Raw genomic sequence first — 27,663 nt, 5'->3', positions numbered from 1 at the left:
CGCCCTCCGGCTGGGTCCCCCCGCATAGCGCGCCCGCAGGAGGACTGCGCAGGCGTCCGGGTCCTGCCGCCATGTTGCGTCCTGGCAGCCGATTTACTAGCGAGGTCCACAAGGAAAAGGGCAAGGTTATATTAAGAGGCATGAGATCCATCGCCAGAGCTGGGGACCGTCAGAGTCGCTGGGTTCGAGCAGCTGGGTTTGGGAGCAGAAAAAACTTGCCCTCCTTTGTCCCCCTTTTGACTTCGTAGTTACACACTGCGCATGCGTCTCTGGTTCTAGGCGCTCCCGCGCACTGCTCCACCCACCAACCCAAGTACGGCAATTACAACTGCGTGCAGCAGAAGGCGGCTAGCTCCCGGTTGCGGTAAAACCTGCAGGGCGACCGGGTTTAGGCTTTTCTCCTTTTCACACTCCGGCGCTCCAGGCAACCTCAGGCCAGATGACACAGCATAGTTACTTAGAGTCGTTCGAACACGCAGCAGTTATGTTTCGCCTCCATGTCCTTGTACAGGCTGTTCCTTTTGCCTGCATGTCCTACATCCGTCCAAAGAACTGCGATTTGTCTAATATTCTGCTTAAGCCGGTCTTCTGGAGAACCCATGGTAGGTGCTAAATAAGTATTTGTCGAACGAATGAATCAAGTCAGCCTTATTGTTATCAAAAGGCAAAGTTAATGATGTAAAATCCATCGCAAACTACACAGTATATTTTGAGACAGTGAGGGGTTAGCAAAGGTTTCAGGCTTCTAAGACATACTAATAGAGTGACTGAAGTGGAAGGGGATTTAAACAAAATAATAATCTTTATGAAGGGAAATTCATTCATTCATTCCCGTGTTTATTCACTTACCCAGCAAATATTTACTGAACGTTTATTATGTAGTAGTATTGGATAATAATACAATGTATTAACAGCAAGTTGAAAATTGTATTAAAACTATAAAGTAGTACAACAGAGCCTTTTTTCTGGGCCTGAGCAGGAAGTGGAGTCAGCTGGTGTGTGAAAGTGGGTAACATTGCTCCCTAGAGGTTCTCTAGCTGCTGAGAGCGCATCAGCCCACAAACATACTGTAAAGTGCCAGGAACATTTGAGACCTAGAAGCAGGTGCCCATGCATTACTTGAATTGCTTGGGGCCCAAGAGCCCTATGGGAAAAGACTTAAACCAGACACAATTAGAGTCTGGCTGTGTTCAGACCTGCCTGATGCATCAGGGTGGGGAGAAGGATTCAAAGGAGGCTGGTTTGGACTGAAAGACAATGAATTAGTCAGAAGAAAACCAACCTGGTCCTGTCCAGATGAACTGGGCTTCTCTCCGTAGGTCCCAGATACCATCTCTGGGAACATGCCTGATATTCTATCCATCTCCCAGGTCTGTAACATGGATCCTGCACCCCCAGCCCTGCCCATTGTTTATAGATATTCTCCCTGCTTCATGCCAAGAGGCTGCTTGGACTGATTTTCTTTTTAAAATTGTGTATGAGAAAGTTCAAAGTGAGGTGCTAAATCACCATATATTTTTCCCCCTAAGGAAATAACCTAAAGTCTGTTTTAAAGTTCTTAAATTCCTTGTCCATTTCAAGACTATAAGAGTCAAGAGAGTGGAGAGGATTTGTGTGGAGTTATTTTTTTAACACGAGCTTTGGCCTGGCTGTGAGTCCCCACCCCTCCTTGGGGGAAGATTGATGGGGTTCTACCTTCCACTGCTCAAGCCAAGTGATGGGTGGGGGGTGGATTCCACAAGAGCTTGAGGGGCCGAATCCATCACCGTTGTGGTTGGGGAGCACAGTGATTGGGGTCTGCCTCCTGCCTAGGAAATCTAGCAAACAAGACAAGCCTGCCAGCTGGTTTGTGGCAGACCCAGGAGGGTGCTGATATGTTGTGATTGGCCTCTTCTCCCAGAATTTGTCAGGGAGTGTTTTTTTTTTGAGTCACAAGTGGGCCAAGTGTGAGAAAGAGAGCCAGCATAGGGTCCTGTTCAGTAGGGCCTCTTAGAGAGATAAAGGGACCCCAGAAGTAAGAAGCTAGACAAATGACCATGGTAATAGAGGTGCCCTGTTAAGGGAACTGCAGGAGAGGGTCCCAGAAGGGAATCCCTGAAGCACCCCTTTGTGAACAAAGACAGCTTTCTCCCAGACCCAGAAAGCACATAGCCAGCTTACTACAATACCAGTTCAAAAAAACTTCCCATCCCTGTCCCCATGTTGCTCTTCATGTTAACACCGTGAGTGACTGGAGTGAGCTAGCTGGGGATGGAAAAGGAGAAAAATAGAGAAGAAACCCAAACATCCCCATCTTTGTCACTGCAAGCTAATGATCTGAAGCAGGTCAGAGCTGGGGCCCCAAAAGAACACAGTCTCTAGTAATAGAATTTAAACAACTTGCTGCTATCCATTTGAGTCCATTCATTCATCATTAAACAAATATCAATTGAGCACTTACAGATCCCGAGCTGGACACTGGGAGAGAGACCCAAAGAACAGTAACACAGAGACCCTGCCCAGAGCGGGCATGTAAACAAATAATTCACAAACATATACAGTGTGTTAAGTGCTACCAGTATGGGGTGGCTCACTTCACAGTGTTCCTCTGCTATTTGTAAGGTTTTCACTGGCCAGGTTTTTAGAAGCAGATTGCCAGAGCCTTCTTCCTAGTCTGTCTTAGTCTGGAAGCTCCACTAAAACCTGTCTACCAAGGGTGATTGCTGGTATTTGAATACCAGTGGTGTAGCTTCCAGCATCACAGCAACATCCAAGCCACCATAGTACGAATTATAGATTACAGTATGGATTGCATCTCAACATAAGACAAAAATCCTCGCAACTGGACCAATAAGCGACATCATGATAAATGGGGAAGTATTGAAGTTGTCAAGGATTTCATTTTACTTGGATTCATAATCAATGTCCATGAAAGCAGCAGTCAAGAAATCAAATGCCGTATTGCATTGGGCGAATCTGCTGCAAAAGACCTCTTCAAAGTCTTAAAAAGCAAAGATGTCACTTTGAGGACTAAGGTACACCTGGACCAAGTCATGGTATTTTTAATTATCTTGTATGTATGCGAAAGCTGGACAGTAATTAGGAAGACTGAAGAAGAATTGATGCCTTTGAGTTATGGTGTTGGTGAAGAATGTTGAATATACCATGGACTACCAGAAGAATGAACAAATCTGTCTTGGAAGAAGTACAGCCAGAATGTTCCTTAGACATGAGGATGGCAAGACTTTATCTCACGTACTTTGGACATGTTATCAGGAGGGAACAGAACCTGAAGAAGGACATCATGCTTGGTGTCTTCCTTACCTAGTACTGGTATAAAACAAATACCACAAGTGGATGGCTTTAACAAAGAGAAATTTATTCTCTCTCAGTTAGGAGGCTAGAAGTCCAAATTCAGGGTGCCGGGTCCAGGGGAAGGCTTTCTCTCTCTGTCAGCTCTGGGGGAAAGTCTTTGTCATCAGTCTTCCCCTGGTCTAGGAGTTTCTCAATGCTGAGACCCTGGTTCCAAAGGACTTGCTGATCTCCTGGCTCTTCTTGGTGGTTTGAGGTCCCTCTCTTTCTGCTGGCTTCTTTCTTTTATATCTTAAAAGAGATTGACTCAAGCTAATCTTGTAGATTAAGTCCTACCTCATTAATATAACTGCCTCTAATCCTGCCTCATTAACACCATAGAGGTAGGATTTACAACACATAGGAAAATCACATCAGATGACAAAATGGTGGGTAATCACAATACTGGCTGGAATCATGGGCTAGCCAAGTTGACACGTTTTTGGTGGACACAGTTCAATACATAACATTCCGTCCTTTGGCCCCCCAAAATTCATGTCCTTGCCACATGTAAAACATATTCACCCCATCATATCATTCCAAAAGTCTTAAATCAACTTCAAGTCCAAAATCTCATTTTCTGCAAAATTCTTCTTCATCTGTGGAATCTAGAATACAAGTTATCTGCTTCCAAAGTACAATTGGTAGAACAGGCACAGGTAGACATTTCCATTACAAATGGAAGAACTTGGAGGGAAAGAAGGAATAATAGACATGAAGCAAGTCAGCAGAACATATTGCATTAGCTCTCAAGGCTTGAAAATAATCCTCGGTTTTCTAATACCATTTAGGCAATGGCCCTGGCCCTCCAAACTCTGGTTGTTAGCCACACTTTCCAGATTCTGGGTAGAGGCCCCTCGGCACTGGCCTTCAGCTCTGCCTTGCAGGCCATGATATTTGGTAAAGTAGAGTGTTAGGGAAGAAGAGGAAGACCCTCAACAAGCTGAATTGACATAGTGGCTACAACAGTGGGCTTAAACAAAGCAATGATTGTGAGGAGGGACAGTGTTTAGTACATAGGGTCAGTGTGAGTCAGAAGCAACTCAGCAATGCCTAATAAACACCTCACAGAGGTAGTGACATTATAACATGATTGTGAAGGATAAATGTGATGATGAGCAGACAAAGGTGGGAAGGATGGTCCAAGCAGAGTAAAGGCGCTGGGATGTGCAAGACCATAGGATATTTGGGGAACGGCAGGAATTTCCTCTGGACAACCAGCTCTTGTTGATACTGCCGTTTGATTGGACTGTAAAACTCTTCTTGGTGCCTTCCATTTGCTGGATGTTTTCCCTCGATTCTGACCCTGCCCCAGTGGGCAGGTCTGGTTATAGACCTAGCCAACTTGTGCTCTAAGTAACCAGCTGCACCTGAGTTTGACACTTCTTGAAACTGGTACCATCTTTTCACCACCATTCAGGGCTTGGGCACTAAGGACACTTGGTCACAACTCCCACAGAACAAGGTCCTCTCCTTCCTCAAAAAATGAGCCCTTAATTATATTGCAATCTAAAAATTTATCTGCTGCCTCGGGTGGCACAGCAACTAAGCTTTAGAGCTTATTTGCTGGAACAAGGCAAAGGAAGGAACATGGTGGAAAGAACATTGGACTTGGAGTCAGACACATTCACTGAGTGTGATTGAACTCCTGGCTAAGCCTTGTATCCTAGAGCAACCCACTTCCCTTCTCTGAGCCTCAAACTCCTTAGCTGTGGAATGGTCCTAATATTCACCTACTAGGGTTGTAGTGTGGGAAGAGTGAGATGGAATTAGACGTAGGAAGGGAGGAGTAGATGGAGTCCAGCAAGAATCTGAGGTTTCTGAGCTCAAGAATGACAGTAAGATTTCCAGGTTCCTAAGTGTTTTTTTGTTTTTTTAAGTGTTAACAGGAAACCCTGGTGGCATAGTGGTTAAGTGCTACGGCTGCTAACCAAAGGGCCAGCAATTCGAATCCACCAGGCTCTCCTTGGAAACTCTATGGGGCAGTTCTGCTCTCTATGGGGCAGTTCTGCTCTGTCCTGTAGGGTCGCTATGAGTTGGAATCGACTCGGCACTGGGTTTGGTTTTTGGTTTTGCAAGTGTTAACAGTGGTTACCTCTGGGAAGAGAGATTCAGGCAGAGTGTGGGGAAAGAAGGGGAGGACATGAGGGAGGGGCTTTCTCTTTTCGTTTTTATTAACTTTGGTATTTTTTATTTTTACAATAAGTGTGATTTAATTTTTTAATTAAGATATATTTGGTGTGAATATCATACTTCAATAAAAAAATGATAAGCTTATATTTGTGTAGCATATCTTTGGAAAGTCATCCAGGAGACTGGTAAGAGTGATTAATTCTGGGGAGGAGAACTTGAAGACCTGAGGTGGGAGGGAGTACTTTTTCTTACTGTGTACGTTTTTGTACTGTTAGAATTTTTTTCATCATGAATTTGTATTTCTTTTCTTTTTAATGTATATTAGTTTTTAAAAGAGTTTAACATTATTTTTAAAATAAAAGATATTTTAAATAAAGAATAAAAATGAAAAATACATGATGCAAACACACATACACCTACACACAAAATTTCCAGCTTTGGATCGTTCACTGCAGTGTTTGCGGTGGGATGGATTAATCTGTCAGAAGGCCCAGCCTCTCTGATAAGGTGCAGTTCCCAAGGTGGTTAGCTGGGGGAGCCATTGAGAGCTCATTCCTGGAGAATTTACAGTACAGTGGCAGGTTCCAGCAACTAGCCTCCTAAAAAAACTCACCCTGCTGGCAAGCATGTGGCGTATGACATGTGGCATGTCAGGACAACTGCAACTCAGCCTCTGGAGCCATGTGAAAAACACACACAGGTACATGCGTGACAAGCTCAGTTGTCCCAGCCATGTTCAACAGGCACGTGCACAGTCATAAGGGGTGTCCAGCAAGTGTGATCAGGCACACAGGACATGTGCAATGCGTGACCCCAGCTGTGTCCACAGCTGGCCAGGACAAGCAACAGGTGACCACGTACTCAGAGCACAAGGAGCAAGGGCTCCTGGGCTCTAGCTGGAACTCAGCACATGTGCTGGATGCGCTTGGGACTGGGCTGTGAGAGGGTTTCTTCTCACTTGGGGCCCACAGCCTCCTCCCTCCCAGGCCCCCTACTGAGGCCATGCTGGGTCCAGCCATCCTCAGAGCTGCAGCCACTTCCTTTCCTTTCTGACATGTCTCCCCTACTCCCTCATCCCCATGGTGGAGATCACCACTCGGCTCACTGTGAGTGGACCAAGGGGTCCCCCTCTTTGGCAGCTCCACTCTTTCCAGCCATGGTCCTGCACGCGGCCAGTACACCTGACAGTTCTTTCAGCCACAGTGACCCCCCATCTTCTCAGTGCCCTCCAGGTCCACCCCAGCCCACAGCGCCTCACACTCCCTGCGCCCCACCTAGATAGGCTAAGTATATATAAGCTTAAAATTTTTTTTAAAAATTAAATCAAGTTTATTGCAAAAACACAAAGCAGAATGGCTGGGGCGGGAAGGAGAGGAATGGAAAGCGGGGTGGGTGAGAGGGTAGTGGAAGAGGGTGGCTCTGCTCTTGCAGGGGCTCTCTGGGATCCCCTGGCTGGAGGTTTGGAGGAGAACAGATGGAGAGGCAGGGATTGTAGTCCCTTGCCTCCGGCCAAGACCTACCCTGCAGGGCGATACAGAGAAAGAAGGCCAGTCTTCCCTTGCTGTGAAGGGCACTGGTTTCAGAGTCAGGTGTCTGAGTTGCATCTCGGCTCTGTCATTTCTAGCTGTATGACCTTGTGCCAGTCACTTAACTTCTCTGAGACTCAGTTTTCTGATTTGAGAAACAGGGACAATATTAACAACTGAATTATTTTTTTTTAATTATGATTTATGGAACACCTCTTATCTGCTGGTGATGTAGAGAAGAGTTCTTTATATATGTAAGTACATTTAGTCCTTGAAACCACTCTGTGAAGCAGGTATTGTTATCCTAATTTTACAGGTAAAGAAACAGGTTCAGATAAGTGATTATGCATCTTTTAAAAATGTAAATGATGGCTAACATTTATCTAGTGGTTACCATGGCACAAAACACTGTTCTAAGAACTTTATTCACAACAGCTTAACAACTTAGCTCACAACAACCGTATGAGGTAGGTATATTATTATTATTCCGATTTGGTAGGTAAAGAAGCTGAGGCACAAAGAGATGAAGTTGCTTGAGATTTCTTGAAGACAGGTAGCCCAGCTCTTAATCATTATGTTACAAATCAGACAACTGTCCTGCATAAAATCCTCCACTGGGCTTTCCACTGCACTAAAAATAAAATCCAGCTTCCTTTTCCTGGCTTCCAGGGCCATACACAACATGGCCCTGGCATGATCTGATCCCATCTCCTGCCACTCCCCCCTTCACTGACTCTGGTTCAGCCACACCACCTTCTCATCATTCCTCAGAGATGTCAAGCTCATTCCTGCCTCAAGGTCTTTGCATTTGTTGTTCCCTCCACCTGAAATGGAATCCTTGGGTGGTGTAAATTGTTAAGTGCTTGACTACTAGCTGAAGGGTTGGTGATTTGAATCTACCCACAGGCGCCCCGGAAGACAGGCCTGGCGATCTGCTTCTGAAAGGTCACAGTCTTGAAGACTATGGAGCAGTTCTACTCTGCACACATGGAGTCGCCATGAGTCACAGTCAACTCAGCAGCAACTAACAACCGCTACCACCTGAAATGCTCATCTCCCAGAGCTTTTATATGACTCGTTCCCTCACTACATTCATATCTCTACTCAAATGTCAACCCCCTCAAAGAGACATTACCTGTCCAGCCTATCTAAAATGGACACCTCTTTGACCCTGCTTAATTATTCTTTATAGCATGTACCGTTCTCTGAACATATGCATGGGTTTGTCTCTTCCACCAGCATGTAAGTATAGACTTGGTTATCTTGTCCCTTGCTGTATATCCAGTGCTCCAGCCCGGGGCCTACCACATGGTACCTATAAATCCGTTGCCATCAAGCCAATTCTGACTCATAGCAACGCTATGGAACAGAGTAGAACAGTCCTATAAGGTTTCCAAGGAGTGGCTGGTAGATTTGAACTGCTGACCTTTTAGTTAGCAGCTATAGCTCTTAACCACTATGCCACCACACCCAATAAATATTTTCTGAATAATTAATACATGAACGAAAACTTAAGATCATCCAACTGGCAAGTGGCAGAGCCAGGACACAAAGCCAGCTGTCTGGCCCTAAAGTCTCTACACTTAGCCATTGTACCAGGCTGGACTAGCCCAAAGAGATCCTGGGAGGTTCAGACAGAATAATGAATGTGAAATCACCTTGAAAACTGTTAAGTGCTTGAAAACAGCAAGGGATTATCATTATTCTGTTTACTGTTTGCTCATCTATGGAATGGGGATAATAATACCCTGCCTTACTGACTTTTTAAGGATGTTTTGTGGGGTTCCAGTGAGATAATGGTTGGGGAAACATTCATAAAAGTTAAAGGCTCTATATCATGGAAGGAACTCTAAAGATTATTTCTATGCCAGTGGCTTCTCTAGGCTCCCATCCTCTGCTTCAAGTTTGACATTAATATTGCTGACAGCCGAGGGGGAGGTGAGGGAGACTCGAGGGACCCAGGGACTCTGCGTCCCAGTAATTAAACATGTCGGGACTGAACCACTGCCAAAGGCAGCATCTGGTTGCAATTACCAGAGGGGACCGAAGTGATTAGTCACCTTTATAGTGAGAGCCAGGCAGGTCCCCTGGGCTCCTCCCTTGAGAAGCCCTTCTAACTAAGCTAAGAGTCCTCTTACCCTGCTCCTACCCATTTCTAGGGATGCCCTGGTCCTCAGGCAACAGTCTCTAGCTGAGACTGTTCTATGTCCCCAAAGTCCCAGCCCACTGAATGAGTCCTTCATTGAAAATCAAGAATATTGTAGCTGCCTCCCCCTCGCCCCCCTTTCAGTTCTTCTTGTGTTTCTAGAAGCCAGGTTAAGATTCTTAGGTATGGAATATGCTGAAGTGGGAGTTAGGCTAAAAATAATTTAACCTCTCTGAACTTCAATTTCTTCATCTTTTAAAATGGGGGTATTAAGGGTGCCTTCACCATTTTTTCACCATAGGGTTGTTATGAAGATAAAGGTAAAAATGCAATGAGAAAATAGGCCAGAGTCTAGTTTACTAGAATAAGTGTTCGGTAAGTAATAGCTATCATTATCATTTGCCAGGTGCTAGGCTAAGAAAATTGTATTTTACGTGCACACAGCTAATTAGGTTCCCTTTTAACAATTTTTATACAAATTGTTCAATACCATTGGTTACAATTTTTACAGTGTGTCAGCATTGTCATTATTTCCATTCTGTTTGTTCTGTTTCCATTGGTCTAGCTTCCCTTTCCCTGCTTGCTTTCTCAATCTTTGCTTTTGGGTAACTGTTGACCGTTTGGTCTCGTATAGTGAACTGTTTAAGGGAGCATATTACTCACAGGTGATATTGTTTATTTTATAAGCCAATCTGTTATTTGGCTGAACGGTGATCTGCAGTAGGCTAATCACTTTTTATGATTCATTAAATTGTCACAAAAACCCTGTAAGTACTGTCATGATCCCTGTTAGAGTTCCAGAGAGGTTTAGAGACTTCCAAAGATTGAACAATGGGTAAGTAGCAGAACCAGGCTTCAAGATCAGGTTTGGTGGTCTCTAGAGCCCTTGCTCTTTTTCAGACTATGTGCAGGGACATCTTATTTGCTTAACTCCTTCCTTCATTCTTCACTCAGGCTTACAAAGTGCCTAATAAATAAGCTAGGCAGAATCCCTTTAAAAGAACTCAGAGTCAAACGAGAAGGCATGATATGTCTGCAAGTAACTATACTTTAAAGTAGAAGATGGTGTCTTTTATATATAAGGGCCAGTTAGAGTTTCATTCATTCATACAGCACATACTGAGAATCTGCTACGTGCCGGGCCTTGTGCCAAACACTGGGAATAATGATTTCAATGAAAATATTGAAAGAGAAATAAGGTACAGTCTAGTCACAATCTAATGGGAGAGATATATAAATAAATTATTACAGTTAAAAGGAATTAAGTTGTGATTTTAAAAAAATAGGAAAAAAGTGCAGACAGAGGGAGAAACGAAGTGTGTTAGAGACAGGAGCCAGCAGCAGACTGGATAATCATTGAGCTGCCAAAATGAAAAGGGGCACGGGACATATGTGGCGACAATTCAGAAGGAATGTGCATTGGCTGGGGGAGGGAGAGGGCTTCACGGAGGAGGTGGCTCATGAGTTGGCTCTTTTGCAGTGGGTACGTTTTAGGTAGAGGGAGGGTTGCAGCAGGAAGGACCTGTGGAAACAGGCCTAGCCACTCTGACAAGGTGCAGTTCCCAAGGATCTCTGCTGGGGGAGCCATTGAGAGCTGGCTTGGGGAGAGATCCTGGAGGCTTAGAAGCCAGTTATAGTAGGACAAGGGGGGAGGAGGACTGAGACAGTGGGGGAGGCAGTGGTTGGAGAGGAGGGAGAAATGCCAAAGATACTGGATATGACTGGTTATGTGGGTCATCAGTGAGGTGCCAGTGAGATAATGGATGGAGAAACAATATCAAAACATCAAAAGAGAAGCCAAGAGTTGTGAACCTGGGTGACTGGAGTGACAATAGTTAATTCAGCCTTTCTTTTAGTTGTTAGTTGCCATCAAATTGGCTCTGATTCCTGGAGACCCCGTGTATAATAGGATAAAATGTTGCCCAGTACTGTACCATCTTCATGATCATTGGTATGAGTCTATTGTTGTAGCCCATCCTTAAAGCTCCCCCGAAGAGTGCCTGGTGGTGCACTGGCTTTCACAGATAGGGCAGTGAAGTTTCCTGATCTAAGACTACCAGAGGAAGCTTGGAAAATGGCCGAGTGGTGCTTCTGTGCTCGGATAGCCTCTGAGGACCTGGGGACGTCACTGTGAAAAGACTGGTCAGGCAGCCACTTGGACACCCTAGGCACCGGTTGCATCTTATTTCATTCATCAAATACTAAGCTTCTGGTCTAGGCTGGGCTAGGTGGGGAAACCAATCTGGTGACCTTGGAGTGCAAATAGACCTGTTAGACAAGCTCAGAGAATCTCAGATTGAGAAGGAAGCCTACCTGACTACTGCTTTCTACTGCTGCTGTGACTCTGACAATGTGACAAGTGCTGTAGAGAGATGTACAAGTGAGAGTGATTGGCGCTGTCTGGGGGTCAGGGAAGGCTTCCCAAAGGAGGAGAAATTCAGCTGAACTTCTCAGAATGAGAAGGACTTCCTCCAGTTGTGAGAGTGAGAGAATGATATTCCAGGTGAAGGGAACCGTTTCCTCAAGTGACTTGTGGTGAGTTGCCCAAAGGGTCTGTGGGGCAGTCTCCCCAAAGGAAGGGGCTTCAGCATTTCAATGAGGCACTTGAAGAAACCCTTGAGTCGGCTGGAATTCAGACTTCTTCTTCCAGAGCTACGAGAAAAGCAGTATGTGGGAAATCTTTTTTCCAGGCTCCTGAAGGGGCCGCTGCTGCCCCAGCTTGTGGCTGCTGCCCCAGCTTATGGCTGCTGCCTCTGGACTCAGCCAGTCCTTTCCAAGAAAACTCTGAGGACGTCTTTGCTGGGGTGATGGTAGGGTACACCCTAGACCTGCTTGCTCTGAGGAGTGGGCTCAGGGGTGGTAGTGCCCCTGAGCCTGAATAAATAATCTGAGCTCAGTCAATGGCATTTGTGGGGGAGGGGTGTAGTGGGCATTGATAGTTCCCTGTCTCTGGGTCACCACAAGTTTATTAAAATAAAAGAAACTGTGGGTAAATGCTGCCATCTGTGCTATCCCCCCCCACCCAATCAAATCAGGCCCCAGACTAGACGCAGGGGCTATAACTGCTTTGAAAACACTCCAAGGACTTAACTGAAAACCCAAACTCCCCGTGCTTCTGGGGCTTAAGATCCTTGAGTTCATTCCTCAGCATCTCTCCTTAGGAAGGTGGGGTGGGCTGTTCCGTGAGGTAGAGGTGAAGACCCCTAAGTCTGCTCCATGGACTGGGAGGCCCCTAAGTCTCAAGTCCCACTGCGGGGCTCTGTGCCAAGAGCCCCCGTGAGCCATGGCCTCGAAAGGGCAGCAGTGATTTTTTTCACATAAATATATCGCACTTAAATGAGTTTAGACAGCATGACATCAGAGAGTAATTAAATTGGTTTGGGTTGGAATTCCGTTTCCAATTCCTGAGTTCAGGTTTGTAAAAGATTTTTCTGAGCACCTGCAGGCCTGTGTGTTTGTGTGTGTGAAGTATTTTCACTGGAAAGGATTCAAAACTTGGGAAAAAAAAAAAAAAACTGGAGCACACAGGCAGCATTACGCCATTCTTCCTTCTTGGAAAAATCCCTCAGCCTTATACAAGCCTCCTTCAAGCCCTCAGTCAGTTGTGCAGGAGAAAGGGGGCGGTCGGCTTTCTCCTTTCAAGAACGAGTTATTTTCAGCTGCTGACTGGAGACCGGTGCACGTCTGGATACGAGAGCATTTCCACTATGGGACTGGATACAAACACACACCCGGCAGACTTAAAGAGTCTCAGACTGAGGAGAAAGCCTTTCCTTCTGCTGCTACTGCTGCTGCCGCTGCTTTTGAGGGTCCACTCCTTTCATGGTTTTTCCTGCCAAACCAGAGGCACCTTCGCTGCTGCTGCCGTTCTCTTTGGTGCCATTCAGCGGCTGGCCAGAGGATGAGACTCCCCAAACTCCTCACTTTCTTGCTTTGGCACCTGGCTTGGCTGGAACTGGAATTCATCTGCACTGTGTTGGGTGCCCCAGACTTGGCCCAGAGACCCCAGGGGGCCAGGCCAGGATTGGCCAAAGCAGAGGCCAAGGAGAGGCCCCCCCTGGCCCGGAACATCTTCAGGCCAGGAGGTCACAGCTATGGTGGGGGGGCCACCAATGCCAGGGCAAAGGGGGGCAGTGGGCAGACAGGGGGCCTGACACAGCCCAAGAAGGGTGAACCCAAAAAGCTGCCCCCCAGATCGGGTGGGCCTGGACCCAAGCCAGGACACCCTCCCCAGACAAGGCAGGCTGCAGCACGGACTGTGACCCCAAAAGGACAGCTTCCTGGGGGTAAGGCACCCCCAAAGGCAGGATCTGCCCCCAGCCCCTTTCTGCTGAAGAAAGCCAGAGAGCCCGGGCCCTCTCGAGAGCCCAAGGAGCCGTTCCGCCCGCCCCCCATCACGCCCCACGAGTACATGCTCTCTCTGTACAGGACACTGTCCGATGCTGACAGAAAGGGAGGCAACAGCAGCGTGAAGTTGGAGGCTGGCCTGGCCAACACCATCACCAGCTTTATTGACAAAGGGCAAGGTGAGGGGGCGGGGTCGAAGGGGCATGGCTCTTGAGGGAGGGGCATTGGCCGCATGGAGGGGCTTTCAGAGCCCTGACACTGCACTGTTGGGAGACGGTATGTGCATCTGGCCTGGGGTGGGTGTCTGGGACTTGCCTCATACGTACCAGATCCTGGGCTGATGATACGTCAGAGCCGGAGGGCACGTAGGGATCGCCAAGACCAATTCCTGCAAGATGCAGAGGGGGTCACTGAAGCCCAGAAAGAGACGAGACCTGCTCAGGGTCACACAGCCAGCCGTTGGCAGACTTGAAGACCAGACTCCAAGATCCTTGATTGCCAAGCCATGCTCTGTACCTATGTGCGTTGGCTAAACTTTCCAGGCTCCAGGGGTTTGTAGGTTTTCTCAGATGGCAGAGAGAGAAATGAATTTCTAAGTGGTTTCTCAACTTTGCCCTCAGGTTAGGGGGCAGAGGAGGCAGGGTAGGTGAAGACAGTAAATGGGGCATCTTGGAGTTGTGGAACTATGTTTAGATGTATTGGGAGGCAGGAGACCTAGGGTCTAACTCGCGATGTGACCTCGGGAAAGCCCTTTTCCCCTGAGGTCTCAGTTTGCCCATCTCTACAGCTATGTAGAGGTTGGGATGGAAGATTTCCGAGAACCCTTCAAATATGAAAACTTTATGTCCTGTCCTGACAGTGGAACACAGATAATTTTCATCATTAATCCAGGATACCTGTTTCTCTCATTTCTCCCCTGCCCACTGGGTGTTAGTGTCTTGGCTGCTTTTCTAAACTTGCTGTGTGATTTCAGCAAGTCCTTTCTCCTACCAGGGGCTCAGTTTCTCCATAAGTGTGAAGAGGGGGTTAGACCAGCAGACTGGTAAGGTTGCTCTCAGCTGACATGCCCTGCTTCTGGAAGTCTTAGGACTTTGGCTGGTGGGGTGGGGGAGGGGTCAGAGAGTGGGAGAGGCTCCTTATTAGAGCTGGCCTGTAGGGGACTGATAGGGGGTTGGGTAGGGGAGGCACCGAGGCAGCAGGTCTGGCTGAGGTGGGGGAGGTGGCCTGGCTGTCTGCCCAGCCAGGGAAAGCTGTGACCCCTTGGGGGCTCATAAAATAAGTCCTGTGCCCCCCAACACTAAGGGAGTTTGGGGAGGGGGGATGGGGGAGTTTAAAGGCCTAATTAGTTAGCTTCTAGAGAATATATGAAAGCTCCCCGATAGTAAATTGGAATTTTGGAAGGAGGCATGCTGATTTGTACATACTATGGAGCCTTGTACACACTCAGTCTTACAGTTTTTCACAAATACAGAATCATACACATACACACACACAGAGATACTTCTTACATACAGGGATCATACACACCCTTGAAATGTTCATACAAGCCCAATTATACATACACATAAACACCACATGCATTACCCTTCATATTCGCATATGAGCCCAATCATACACACACACACACACACACACACACACACACACACCGTCACATATACACCCTCACACACTGAATAGGGTAAAACACATATACAACAAAATCATTAGACTGGGAGGTTTGGGGAAACTGGACTGTAGACCAGTTTTGTCATTAATTCACTGTGTGACCTTTAAGCAAGCCACTTGCCCTCTCTGTGTCTCATCTATAAAGCGAGAGCACCAGGTCTCTTTTAAGTATAGTAGAAGCAGCTCAGGATTAGATATAAAAAGTTCTAGGCTACAGTTCCAACTCTGGTATTTTTCTAGCTGGGTGACCTTGAGCAAGTAACCTAACTTCTCTGAGCCTCAGGTTCTTACTCTGTGAAAACTGGGGAAATGATAATACCCACCCCACCTACCTTACAAATGAGGTGTCTAATTAGATAATGGCTGAGAGAGGGATATATAGAAGGTAGTTATAAAAAAATTTTTTTTTTTTAGTTATAAAGTTAATGAATCTCTGATAAACATAGATCATTGACAAAAGCACCCAGAATCACAAAGAACCACTCAGATCGTCGATAGCCACGTCTACAGATAAACACCCCTACTTGGTCTGCTGGGTAGGAAGATCCTTCATTTCGAAAAACGCTCTCAGCCGTTTATATCTTGGCCCTTGTCAGAGTAGGGAACAGGTTATGGAAAGCTAGTTCTGTGGCCCTCCCCTGAGACCTGGAGGTGACTGACTCCCTTGCTGAGGGTACAGTGGATGACTTCTGGGTGTTCTTTCTAGATGACCGAGGCCCTGTTGTCAGGAAGCAGAGGTACGTGTTTGACATTAGTGCCCTGGAGAAGGACGGGCTGCTGGGGGCTGAGCTGCGGATCCTGCGGAAGAAGCCCTCAGACACGGCCAAGCCAGCGGCCCCCGGCAGTGGGCGGACTGCCCAGCTGAAGCTGTCCAGCTGCCCCAGCGGCCGGCAGCCGGCAGCATTGCTGGATGTGCGCTCCGTGCCAGGCCTGGATGGGTCTGGCTGGGAGGTGTTTGACATCTGGAAGCTTTTTCGAAACTTTAAGAACTCAGCCCAGCTGTGCCTGGAGCTGGAAGCCTGGGAACGGGGCCGGGCCGTGGACCTCCGTGGCCTGGGCTTTGACCGGGCTGCACGACAGGTCCATGAGAAGGCCCTGTTCCTGGTGTTTGGCCGCACCAAGAAACGGGACCTATTCTTTAATGAGATTAAGGCCCGCTCTGGCCAGGATGACAAGACTGTGTATGAGTACCTGTTCAGCCAGCGGCGAAAACGCCGGGCCCCACTGGCCACTCGCCAGGGCAAGCGGCCCAGCAAGAACCCCAAAGCCCGCTGCAGTCGGAAGGCACTGCACGTCAACTTCAAGGACATGGGCTGGGATGACTGGATCATTGCACCCCTTGAGTATGAAGCCTTCCACTGTGAGGGGCTATGTGAGTTCCCCTTGCGCTCTCACCTGGAGCCCACGAACCATGCGGTCATCCAGACCCTGATGAACTCCATGGACCCTGAGTCCACACCACCCACCTGCTGTGTGCCCACGAGGCTGAGTCCCATCAGCATCCTCTTCATCGACTCTGCGAACAACGTGGTCTATAAGCAGTATGAGGACATGGTTGTGGAGTCTTGTGGCTGCAGGTAGCAGCACTGGCCCTCTGACTTCCTGGGTGGCACATCCCTAGGGTACTGGTCATAAGAGCCCCTCCTTGTACTCCTGGAATCAGGAAGCTGCAGCTAGGAGCTTCTACACAGCCTGAATGAAAGGGATTCCAAAAGCCTTGCTCACTGTATGACTTGGGGTAAAGGTCCCTTTTCATCTACAAGTCCCCCTGTCAGAGGATTTCTGCCCCTCTGCCACCCTGACTGGCAGGGATAGGCTTCAGCCCAGGAAGACAGACTTTGAGTGGGACTGAGACCCAGGAAGAGGAGGATATTTTCCAATGAGGCTCAGCCCACGATCTCTCCTTTAGCTGGGCCTTCTTGGCCTCTGGACTCTTCAGGGAGATCTGGTGCTATCCTGAGCTCCTCTTGGGAGAGCCACAGGTTCCACCCCCTCCTCGAGATGCCTTTGTGTCCGAAGCAGATGAGATGCTGATTGGGCAGGGGTGGGAGAGAGGGGGCGAGGGCTTGGGCAGGGGTGAGGTATGTGAGGCTGTTAGACTATTAGATTAAAATGTTCATTGATGAGATAAAAAGCAAAACTGTGCCTAAAACTGTGGCAAATTTCTTGTGTACTCTGGGGACCCAGTGGCCCCTAAAAACTCAAAGAATAATTGATCCGGGTGCGGAGGAGAGTTGCTTTGCACGTAAACTTCGTTTCCAGGGCCCACTCCCCATTCCCTCCCCTAGAAACTGAAGCAGAATGGGACAGAGAGTACAGGCTGAGCAGGGCCAGTGCTCACCTCTAACCCCATTCCTGTTCCTTCCAAGGGTCTGCTGGTCTGGAGCTCCATCTGCTCTGTTGCAGCCTGGCAACAAAGTTCAGTTTTCTTTCTGACATTCCTCAGTCAAGTTTGTTGTCTCCTAAATGGTAAGGAAATAAGGGATTTCATTTCCTCTAAAATCATCCCCACTTCATTAGTGTCTGCCCTGGCCTCTTGCCCTACCCCGACATACTAACAGAATTAACCGAACCGACCACCATTTAAAGGGCCATCATCTGCCTTTCCACTGGGGAATTAGGGCTGCCGGTGATCTCCCCCTACTGGGGCAACTTCTTTTTGCTGTTGACCACTGTACCTCACATGACCTTGTCTGTGGCCCTCCAGGCTGGCATCCTCACTACTCCTCGCTGCTCTCATGTCACCTCCCACCTCCTCACCCCCATCTCTGGAAACCATGTTGGAGCCTACACATTAGATAAGTACCGTCCCCAGTACTCCTGACAGACCAATACCAGACATATCTTGACAATGTTTCCTGCTTGGGACTTGGCTCAGGGTCAATGCTCACTGTCTTTCCTTTATTAGAATCATTTGGGAGGCATGGGACATGAACCCTTGGGAGAGGAACACAAGTCCTTCTGGTGGGGAAACTTGAGGGTCTGGGTCCTTGGGCCGAGGACTCAGGACCAGGTTCTACTTGGCTGAGGAAAGATACAGGGAGGACCAGGAGAAGGGAGTCTAGGCCTCTGGGTGCCACCCAGGGGGCCTCAGATTTTTCCCCACCTCTCTCCAGCTGGGTCTTTAATTCCTGGGGTTCCTAGCCAAAGCTGTTTCAACGTTAGGGATTCCTGCCCAGCTATGGGCGGATCTTGTGTCCCTTCCCTCTAGGCCTGAAATCTGGGCTGTCAGGAGCTGAAGCAAGAGCCAGTACAGGGGGCAGCCTACCTTAGAGCTGCCTCCTTGGCTTGGAGGCTGTTACCTGTCCCTGAGAGGCCAGACTGAGCCTGGAGCCTAGCCCTCCTGGCCAGGCTTCGTTGTGTTTGGCTGGTGGTGGGGCTGGGAGCTCTGGAAGTAAACAAAGGAGCTGCCATGGCAGACAGAGTTCTGGTGTGTGCGAAAGGAGAATGAGCCTGGAAGGGGGGTATGGGGAAGCCAAAAGAGCGGGCTGTGGATACAGGGCGAGTAGTGTTGAAGCTGAGTGGCTGGAAACCCCAGGGCAAAGAGGCAGGGGACAAATGGGTCACAGGTGGGGCTGGCTCTTAAACTTGCTCATTTCCTGGGTTGTGTGTCCCCAGTTTCTTGGAAAGTTCTGACAGAACCAGAGCTGCTCTCTGCCTTCACCCCATCTGAGAGGCTCCTGTCAACTCACTATGGTTCTCTTCCTGCTGGAGGCCTGGGCTTTGACTGCTGTGGCTCTGCCTTGATACCCCAGGAACTTCCTCTCCCACCTCAACCTGCTCTAGAATGATCTTCCACAAAAGAGCCATTCAGACTGTACCCCCTCCTTCTTTCCCACCCAGTCCATGGAGATCGAATCAAATTAGTGTGGTGGCAACAGCCCTTCCACTCTATCCATCAGATCTGTTGAACTGTCTCCTTGGAAAATGCTTTCCACCAGGCACTCACCTTCAGTCCCAATCATAGCCAGCTGCATACTGTATGGTACATTCATGCCCCAAAGGGTACGAGGGTTAGGTCATACTTTAGAGTTCACCAACACTCTCCCTCCTGTGGTTTCGCAGCTGCCCAAATTTCAGATGTCACTTAGAGCTGGAGGCCTTGGGCAAGGAACTTAGTTCTCCAAACCTTGGTTTCCTCATTTATAAAAAGTAGAGGGGGAGAAACAACACACCTATTTCATAGGGCTGTGAGGATTATGGAAAGCACTCAACACAGTACCTGCTACAGAGATGGCACTCGTTAATGTTACCTGTTATCATATTGTGCCTTAAACAGTCCTGTAAAGCAGGCAGGGCAAGGAGTACCATGCCCTGTTTTTATGGACAAGGAAGCTGAAACCCAGAGAGGGGAGGTGGCAGAGTGGTAACAGCTTGTCTTCAGGTCTCTGCCAGTCTCATGGTTCTTCGTACCATTCTTGCTGCTTTTCTGGACCCCCAGCACCACTGACCCCATTCGTGGTCAGCAGTTAAACTACCTCCCTAGGTCTTGGCTCCCTGGTCTTACAAGTATCTCCCTGAACTCCTACGAGAAATAGATGCAGAGTTTAGGTTGGGAAAAGGAGAGGCCCATAGGGGATGAAAGAGAAGAGCCTCTCAGTGCTCTGCTCCCCATCTTGGGTCCTTTCACATACCCATGTCCCAGGGTTCCTAGCAGAAGGATCAGCTTTCCTATGTTTGGAACATGCAAACTTGGGAAGCCTCTCAGACTTCCCTCTGACTCTACAACTAGTGCTTCCAGTCTGAAAATAGATGTGAGGAAGTGTAATAGAGAAGGTTTAATCACACGTACTTGGAAGTCTTTTTTTTCTTTTTTACTTGGAAGTCAGGCAGACCTGGGTTCTAGTCCTCATTCTCCCACTTCCTCAGTTGAATGAGTGACCTTGGGCAAGTTAACCTCTCTGTGAAGTAGATGTGATGCCATCCGTTCAGAGATAGCAGAAGGAAGTCAGATTCAAAGTTGAGGAATGTGGAAAGGCTCCCATGTAGTAGTTTTGGAGAATGGGGGGCAGATTTGAGATCATAATAGAGGTTGGGAACTGTGAATTTTTGATGGCACTGATATACTCCTTTTATACTTTTCGTCAACAGTACACAATAATACAGATGCAGTCATGGAATAAATGGACAACTGCAGGATTGGGGTCATTCTTTGTGGGCAGGATAGAACATCTGAGCAAGGGATTTAATATTGGCAAGAGAGTAATTAAAGTGATAGTCCATATAGTCTGAGCTAGATAGGCAAAGAAGTAAAGAGCGGGGAGGGTTGACAGACTGTAGAGAGACGAGAGAAAAAGCCTGGAGGTCTCAATGGGGTAGAATTATAAGTGTACTAGGAGTGATGAATGAAGACGGAAAGGATGGGAGAGTGAGGACAGAGAATGGCATAAGTTTAAAAATTCAGAATTAAGACAGTTCTGGTGATGAGGTCCAGTAGGTGGCCATGAGAGTGGGCAGCTGAGGTGGGGTAAAGGAAATGAGAGCCCAGACTCATTCTTGTGTGTGGAGAAGTCTAGAATCATGGCAGGTCCTTGGGCAGAGTGGAGAACTGAGAGGCAAGCACCTAGTCCTCAGAGAATAAGGGAGTGTGAGAGGCAATTTGGTAATGACAATGAAGAAGGACACTGGTATAACAAAGTACTAGCTTCAAAGGAGAAAGTTTTTATTTTTACTTCTTAGCAAGAGGCTGAGGAGTTGCGGTCCGAAAGAACACCTGACGTGAGTGGAGGACTGCATCTCTGCTGGAGAACCTGAGTAGAGAAGGAAGATGACTGAGCAAGCTCCACACAAGAGGGCTACAGAGGATATAGTTTCTCCAAGAAGAGCTAGGTACCAGGAAGGTTAGCACACATAGGAAAGATTTGGTCAGGAAAATGAGAGTGTAAGGGAGTGTATTAAAGTGTCTGGAGAAGACAGAAGGAGTGGGTCACTCTCCCTGTATCTCTCTTCCAGCACAATATACCTTGTTTTCCTTTTGTTTTTGAAACAGCTCTATTGAGAGTTCAATTTTTGTGCTGCAAATGATACCATCAAGAAAGTGAAAAGACACAGAATGAGAAAAAGTATTTTCAAGTGAAATATTTGATAAGGGACTTGTATCCAGAATATATAAAGAATTCTTACAACTTGATAATAAGAAACAAACACCCAATTAAAAAATGGGCATGCAATTCACCTATTTAAAGTACACAATTTAATGCTTTTAGTATAATCATAGGGCTGGGCAACAATCACTACAATCTAATCCAGAACATTTTCGTCCCCACAGAAGAAACACCACGCCCATTTGCAGTCAATTCCCAGACCCTGGCCACTATTAATCAACTTTCTTTCTTTATGTTGTCTTTGTTGTTAGGTCACGTCAAGTTGGTTCCGACTCATAGCAACCCTATAGGACAGAACAGAACTGCCCCATAGGGTTTCCAAGGAATGGCTGGTAGATTTGAACTGCTGACCTTTTGGTTAGCAGCCAAGCTCTTAACCACTACACCACCAGGGCTCCTTCTGTCTTTATAGATTTGCTTATGTTGGACGTTTCATACAAATGGAACCATTCAATATGTGACTTTTGTGACTGGCTTCTTTCAATTAACATGATTGTCTTAGTTATCTAGTGCTGCTGTAACAGAAATACCACAAGTAGATGGGTTTAACAAACAAATTTATTTTCTCACAGTTTTGGAGGCTAGAAGTTCTAATTCAGGATGGCAAGTTTAGGAGAAGCCTTTCTCTTTCTCTATCTGCTCTGAAGAAAGATTCTTTTCTCTTCTGAGCTTCTGCTCCTGGGCAATCGTCAAGTGACTTGGCATCTCTTTTCCCCCATCTCTAGCTCACTTGCTTGTTTAATCTCCTTTATGTCTCTAAAGAAATTGACTCAAGACACACCCTATATGAATCCTGCCTCATTAACATAGCAAAGCCAACCCATTCCCAAATGGGATTGTAACCACAGGCATAGACATTAGGAATTACAACATGTATTTTTGGGGGACGCAATTCATTCATAACGATAGTGTTTTCAGAGTTCATCCATGTTGTAACATGTATTAGTACTTCATTCCTTTTTTTGATCAATAATATTCCATTGTATGGATATACATAGTACATTTCGTATGTAAGTATGTATATATTTGCAACGCTACTCTGAGTGATCATGCACAAGTTTTTGTGTAGACATGTTTTCATTTCCTGTGAATGGAATTGCTGGGTCATATGGTGATTCTGTCAGTTTGTCGTACTGTGGTGGCTTGTGTGTTGCTGTGATGCTGGAAGCTATGCCAATGGTATTTCACATACCAGCAGGGTCACCCATGGTGGACAGGTTTCAGCAGAGCTTCCAGACTAAGACAGACTAGGAGGAAGGATCTTGCAGTCTACTTCAGAAAAAAATGAAAACCTTACAAATAGCAGCGGAACATTGTCTGATGTAGTGTGGTAAGATGAGTCCCTGAGGTCATATGGCACTCAAAATACAATTGGGGAGGAGCTCCCTACTCAAAGTAGAGTTGACCTTAATGACGTGGATGGAGTCAAGCTTTTGAGAACTTCATTTGCTGATGTGGCATGACTCAAAATGAGAAGAAACAGCTGCAAACATCCATTAGTAATTGGAACATGGAATGTACAGATTATGAATCTAGGAAAATTGGAAGTCATCAAAAATGAAATGGAATGCATAAAGATCAATATCCTAGGCCTAAGTGAGCTGAAATGGACTGGTATTGGACATTTTGAATCAGACAGTCATGTGGTCTACTATGTTGGGAATGACAAATTGAAGAGCAATGGTGTCACATTCATTACCAAAAGAACATTTTAAGATCTATCCTGATGCACAAAGCTGTCAGTGATAGGATAATATTCATATGCCTACAAGGAAGACCGGTTAATACAATTATTATGCAAATTTACGCAGCAACCACTAATGCCAAAGATGAGGAAATTGAAGATTTTTACTAACTTCTGCGTCTGAAATTGATCAAACATGCAATCAAGATGCATTGATAACTACTGGTGTTTGGAATGCAAAAGTTGGAAACCAAGAAGAAGGATTAGTAGTTTGAAAATATGGCCTTGGTGATAGAAATGATTCCAGAGATCAAATGATAGAATTTTGCAAGACCAACAACTTATTCATTGCAATACCTTTTTTCAACAACATAAACGATGATTATACATGTGGACCTCACCAGATAGAGAACACAGGAATCAAATTGACTACATCTGTGGAAAGAGACAATGGAAAAGCTCAATATCATCAGTAGAACAAGGCCAGGGACCGACTGTGGAACAACCAATTGCTCATATGCAGGTTTAAATTGAAGCTGAAGAAAATTAAAACAAGTCCACGAGAGCCAAAGTATGACCTTGAATTTGGAGACCATCTCAAGCATAGATTTGACACATTGAATACTAAAGACTGAAGACCAGACAAGTTGTGAGATGACATCAAGGACATCATACATGAAGAAAGCAAAAGGTCATTAAAAAGACAGGAAAGAAAGAAAAGACCAAAATGGGTGTCAGAAGAGATTCTGAAACTTGCTCTTGAATGTAGAGTAGCTAAAGTGAATGGAAGAAATGAGGAAGTAAAAGGGCTGAAGAGAACATTCCAAAGGGTGGCTTGAAAGATAAAGTATTATAATAAAGTGTGCAAAATGTGCAAAGACCTAGAGTTAGAAAACCAAAAGGGAGGAACACGCTCAGCATTCTTCAAGCTGAAAGAATTGAAGAAAAAATTCAACCCTTGAGTTGCAATTTTTGAAGGATTCTATGGTCAAAATGTAGCAGTGGTGGCGCAGCGGTTAAGAACTCAGTGCTAACCAAAAGATCGGCAGTTTGAATCCACCAGATGTTCCTTGGAAACCCTACAGGGCAGTTCTACTCTGTCCTATAGGGTTGCTATGAGTTGGAATCAACTTGATGGCAAGGGGTTTGATTTGTTTGGTTTTTATGGGCAAAATATTGAGCAATCCAGGAAGCATCAAAGGAAGGTAGAAGGAATATACAGAGTCACTCTACCTGAAAGGACTGGTCAATGTTCAGCTATTTCAGGAGATAGCATATGATCAAGAAATGATGGTATTGAAGGAAGAAGTTGAAGCTGCACTGACGGGAATGGTGAAAAAACAAGGCTCCAGGAATTGACAGAATACCAAGTGAGATGTTTCAACAAACAGATGTAGCACTGGAGATGCTCACTCTTCTATGCCAACAAATTTGGAAGACAGCTACCTGGCCGACCAACTGGAAGAGATCCATATTTGTACCCATTCCAAAGAAAAGTGATACAACAGAATGTGGAAATTATTGAACAATATCATTAATATCACATACAGATAAACTTCTGCTGAAGATAATTCACAAATGGTTGCAGCAGTAGTACATTGACAGGGACTGCCAAAAATTCAAGCTGGATTCAGAGGAGGACGTGGAACAAGGGATATCATTACTGATGCCAGGTGGATCTTGGCTGAAAGCAGAGAATGCCAGAAAGATGTTTACCTGTGTTTTATTGACTATGCAAAGGCATTTGACTGTGTGGGTCATAACAAATTATGGATAACATTGTGAAGAATGGGAATTCCAGAACCCTTAATTATTCTCTTTACAGTTTTAAGAAGCAAAGGATATCACTTTGAGGACTAAGGTGTGGCCTGACCCAAGCCATGAATCTGTACATACAAGAGGCAGTCACTCAAAAGAACAAGGGGATACTACATGGTTTAAAATCAGGAAAGGTGCACGTGAAGGCTGTGTCCTTTTACCGTGCTTATTTGATCTGTATGCTGAGCACATAATCTGAGAAGCTGGACAATATGAAGAAGAACATGGCATCAGGATTGGCGGAAGACTCATTAACAACCTGCGTTATGCAGATAACATAACCTTGCTTGCTGAAAGCGAAGAGGACTTGAAGCACTTACTGATGAAGATCAAAGACTACAGCCTTCAGTATGGATTACACCTGAACATAAAGAACAAAAATCCTCACAACTGGACCAGTAAGCAACATCGTGATATACAGAGAAAATATTGAAGTTGTTAAGGATTTCGTTTTGCTTGGATAAACACTCGTGGAAGCAGCAGTTAAGAAATCAAATCACATGTTGCATTGGGCAAATCTGCTGCAAAAGACCTCTTTAAAGTGTTAAAAAGCAAAGATAACATTTTTGGGGACGAAGGTGTGCTTGACCCAAGCCGTGATATTTCCAGTCACCTCATATGCATGTGAAAGCTGGACAATGAGTAAGGAAGACTGAAGAAGAATTGATGCCTTTGAATTATGGTGTTGGCGAAGAATATTGGTTATACCATGGACTGCCAGAAGAATGAAAATGTCTGACTTGGAAAAAGTACAGCCAGAATCTCCTTAGAAGCAAGGACAGCAAGCCTTTGTTTCACATACATACATGATATGGAAATATTTTCTCCCGTTGTGTCTTTTTACTTTCATGATGGTATGATTTGCAAAATGACGTTTTTAATTATGATGAAGTCCAGTTTATCTATTTTTTTTTGTTGTTGTTGCTTGTGTGCTTTTGGTGTCATATCTAAGAAGGCTTTGCCTAACACAAGGGCACAAAGAGTTACTCCATTTTCTTCTGAAAGTTTCATAGTTTTAGCTCTTACATTTAGGTCTGTGATCTCTTTTTGAGTCGTTTGTATGTGGCGTGAAGCAGGGGTCCAACTTCCTTCTTTTGCATCGCCTTTAAAAAAAATTATAAACATGCATTATACTTCCCTCCTCCAAATTGTAATATCCTTGAGGACACGTCCTACTTTTTTGTATTTTCCATAGAACCAATGAGTATTTTTTTTTTCAGAATAAGATGTTGAAGGTGAACTGTATGAAATATGTTATTTAAAATTTGAAAGGTAACTATATATATGATACAAATTCAAACAGGACTAAAGGATATGTAGTGAAAAGTATACCTACCTTCCATACCTCATCACCTAGTCCCCCAGCCCACTTCCTAAGAATCAACAACCATAATTGCCATTACCAGTTTTCTCGTGTATCCTTCCAGTGATTTTCTAGACATCTACAGTTGATTTTTGTTATTAGCCACAAACAATGAACTAGTGAATACTGAACCATTGCTCCTAAGGGAATTACATGGTTAAGTTCCTGCAAGTCAGCTGGTCAATACATATAATACATAACCTTATTTTATGTGTGTTTCCATTTAAACAAACAAACAAAACAAACCTGTTGCCATTGAGTTGATTTCAACTCATAGTGACCCTATAGGACAGAGTAGAACTGCCCCATAGGGTTTCCAGGGAGTGGCTGGATTCAAACTGCTGACATTTTGGTAGCTGCTGAAAGACATCTAAAAATTATATATAAAAACCCAGCCCATTGCTGTCAAGCCGATTCCGACTCATAGCAACCCTATGGGACAGAGTAGAACTGCCCTATAGGGTTTCCATGGAGCGTCGGTTTTTCATGGAGCATGGATTCAAACTGCCAACCTTTTAGTTAGCAGCTGTAGCTCTTAACCGCTTCGCCACCAGGGCTCTCTCTCTCTCTCTATAAAAACAAAACAAAAAAAACCCACTGCTGTAATATATATGTATATATATATATATATTTTTAATTTTTCCCAGTCTGTAGGTTCTCTTTTTACTCTTTTGGTGAAGTCTTTTTTTTTTTTTTTAAATAATTTTTATTGTGCTTTAAGTGAAAGTTTACAAATCAAGTCAGTCTCTCACATACAAACTTATATATACCTTACTACATAACTCCCATTTACTCTCCCCCTAATGAGTCAGCCCGCTCCCTCCTTCCAGTCTGTCCTTTCGTGACCATTTTGCCGGTTTCTAACCTGTTCTACCTTCCCATCTGCCCTCCAGACAGGAGATGCCAACATAGTCTCAAGTGTCCACCTGATGCAAGTAGCTCACTCCTCGTCAGTATCTCTCTCCAACACATTGTCCAGTCCAATCCATGGCTGATGAGTTGTCTTTGGGAATGGTTCCTGTCCTGGGCCAACAGAAGGTTTGGGGACCATGACCACTGGGATCCTTCTAGTCTCAGTTAGACCATTAAGTCTGGTCTTTTTATGAGAATTTGGGGTCTGCATCCCAGTGCTCTCCTGCTCCCTAGGAGTTCTCTGTTGTGTTACCTGTCGGGGCAGTCATTGGTTGTAGCCGGGCACCATCTAGTTCTTCAGGATGATGTAGTCTCTAGTTCGTGTAGCCCTTTCTGTCTCTAGGGCTCATAATTACCTTCTTTGATCCAGGTGGGTTGAGACTCATTGATGCATCTTAGATGGCCGCTTGCTAGTGTTTAAGACTCCAGACGCCACACTTCAAAGTGGGATGCAGAATGTTTTCTTAATAGATTTTATTTTGCCAATTGACTTAGATGTCCCCTGAAGCCATAGTCCCCAAACCCCTGCCCTTGCTTTGCTGACCTTCGAAGCATTCAGTTTATTCAGGAAAGATTCTTTGCTTTTGGTTTAGTCCAGTTGTGTTGACCTCCCCTGTATTGTGTTGTCCTTC

General features: G+C 45.7%; 1 protein-coding gene across 1 annotated transcript; it reads left to right on the top strand.

The window, feature by feature from the left end:
* Positions 1-12,431: 12,431 nt before the first annotated feature.
* GDF5 (growth differentiation factor 5) lies at positions 12,432-17,709 on the top strand. The gene is made up of 2 exons (XM_003411677.4): positions 12,432-13,661; positions 15,857-17,709. The coding sequence occupies exons 1-2, from the start codon at positions 13,037-13,039 to the stop codon at positions 16,729-16,731; spliced, it is 1,500 nt and encodes a 499-aa protein (XP_003411725.2). The 5' UTR covers positions 12,432-13,036; the 3' UTR covers positions 16,732-17,709.
* The last annotated feature ends 9,954 nt before the right edge of the window (positions 17,710-27,663 follow it).

Source organism: Loxodonta africana, chromosome 24 (genome assembly GCF_030014295.1).
Source record: "Loxodonta africana isolate mLoxAfr1 chromosome 24, mLoxAfr1.hap2, whole genome shotgun sequence".
Taxonomy (NCBI): Eukaryota; Metazoa; Chordata; class Mammalia; order Proboscidea; family Elephantidae; genus Loxodonta; species Loxodonta africana.
The sequence above is the reverse complement of the archived record's forward strand: the minus strand, read 5'-3'. Positions and strand labels throughout refer to the sequence as shown.